The 1,787-nt window shown below is 42.9% G+C and overlaps 1 protein-coding gene across 1 annotated transcript in view; it reads left to right on the forward strand.

Moving 5' to 3' along the window:
• Nucleotides 1-1,787, forward strand: part of MCM3 (minichromosome maintenance complex component 3) — a 23,269-nt gene that overhangs the window by 2,015 nt on the left and 19,467 nt on the right. The window contains exons 3-4 of the mRNA XM_008594751.1: nt 434-642; nt 1,137-1,267. Coding sequence (XP_008592973.1) covers nt 434-642; nt 1,137-1,267 — 340 coding nt within the window. The remainder of the gene's footprint in view (nt 1-433; nt 643-1,136; nt 1,268-1,787) is intronic.

A 1,787-nucleotide genomic window follows, 5' to 3' on the forward strand; every position in this document is an offset into this window, starting at 1 on the left:
AGTGTTTCCAAGGGGATATCCTGGCCCTGAGGTAGAACAGCTCCTCTCCCTCTTGCCCAGATTGGAACGGGCTTCCCAGAAGAGGACCTGGATGAAATGGGATTAAGCTAGAAGCCCTGATTCCCTAGAAGCCCTGATTTGCCCCTATGTTTTTTTTTTCTTCCAAAAGTAGGTAGTGGCCATTTCCTCTCAAGTGCCCCTCCTTCCAGTGTTTAGCAGAATATCATTTTTATGTCTTTGATAAGTTGGATTAAAGTTGGTTCTCAGTTCTGATGTATTTGACTGGGGTTTGTAGGATGTCAGGAGAAAAGTAGGAGCCGAATTTTCTCTTCTTGGCCTTAATGATCTAAGAATGTTTATTTCTGTTTTGAAGGTCAGTTTTTTTGAGTTCTGTCCTCTCTGCTTAATTATTCTTTCTCTTATTCATATGCAGTCTACTGAGCAATGCCTTTGAGGAGCTGGTTGCCTTCCAGCGGGCCTTAAAGGATTTTGTGGCATCAATTGATGCTACTTATGCCAAGCAGTATGAGGAGTTCTACATAGGATTGGAGGGCAGCTTTGGCTCCAAGCACGTCTCCCCCCGGACTCTTACCTCCTGCTTCCTCAGTTGTGTAGTCTGTGTGGAGGGCATTGTCACTAAATGTGAGTGGGTTGAATGGGGGCATTATGGAAATGGAGGTGGGGTAGACTAAGGGAGGCTGAGAAAGCAGGAGAGGCAAAGTAGGTCTGGGTAGCTTGTGGCTTCAGAGAGAGGTGGAGCATTGAAATTATGTGGTAAAACTTGGAGGAGCTCAGAATGACACAATGATGATGGGGAATTTGAGTGATCACTTGTGCTAGCAGAATGATGAATTCTGCTGAGAGCTGGAGGAGTCTTGGCTCCTGGCTGTTCCCTCATCCCAACACTGAACTCCTACTATTTCTTAGATGGGATCCGTGGTACTTAAAATTTTATGTGGATGTAGTGATGTTCTATATTTAAACATAGAAATGAATAAATGACAGGTAGTGTTGAATTAGCTTAATCTAGTCAGAAAAACACAGTATTTAGAGTCATGATAGACTTGCATGGGTTTAGATCACACCTCTATCACTGCCTAGTTGGAAGACTTTATATGCACATTTTCAATTCCTAGGCTCTCTAGTTCGTCCCAAAGTCGTCCGCAGTGTCCACTACTGTCCTGCCACCAAGAAGACCATAGAGCGACGTTACTCTGATCTTACCACAATGGTGGCCTTTCCATCCAGCTCTGTTTATCCCACCAAGGTGAGGGTATGAATTGATTGGGCCCCCTTGGGGGTTGGATTCAAAGATATCTGTTTTAATGCAAGTAATTGTGTAATATCTTTCTTATAGAAGTAGATTGGGTGAAAAGTAAGGATTAATCTAGAAGAAAGATTGATTGCTGGCCAGAGTTTAATGTGGAAAGTCTACAATTCTTGTTTTTTTAAAAAAGAATAAATATTCACTTTAGAAAATTTGGAAAATTATGGAAGGTCAAGAGAAGGAAAAAAGTCATCTAATTATAGATCTTTTAGCAAAGTTATAAGTTTTTGTTTTTTTTTTTGTCTTTTTTGTGACCGGTAAGGGGATTGCAACCCTTGGTATGGTGTCACCCACACCGCGCTCAGCCAATGAGCACACTGGCCATTCCCATATTGGATCCAAACCCGCGGCGGGAGCGTCGCTGCGCTCCCAGCGCTGCACTCTCCCAAGTGCGCCACGGGCTCGGCCCTGTAATCTGCTTTTTAAAAGTAAAATGGAAAAATACTTATGCTATAATGTT

The sequence above is a fragment of the Galeopterus variegatus genome, unplaced genomic scaffold, assembly GCF_000696425.1.
Source record: "Galeopterus variegatus unplaced genomic scaffold, G_variegatus-3.0.2 Scaffold13, whole genome shotgun sequence".
Classification (NCBI taxonomy): Eukaryota; Metazoa; Chordata; class Mammalia; order Dermoptera; family Cynocephalidae; genus Galeopterus; species Galeopterus variegatus.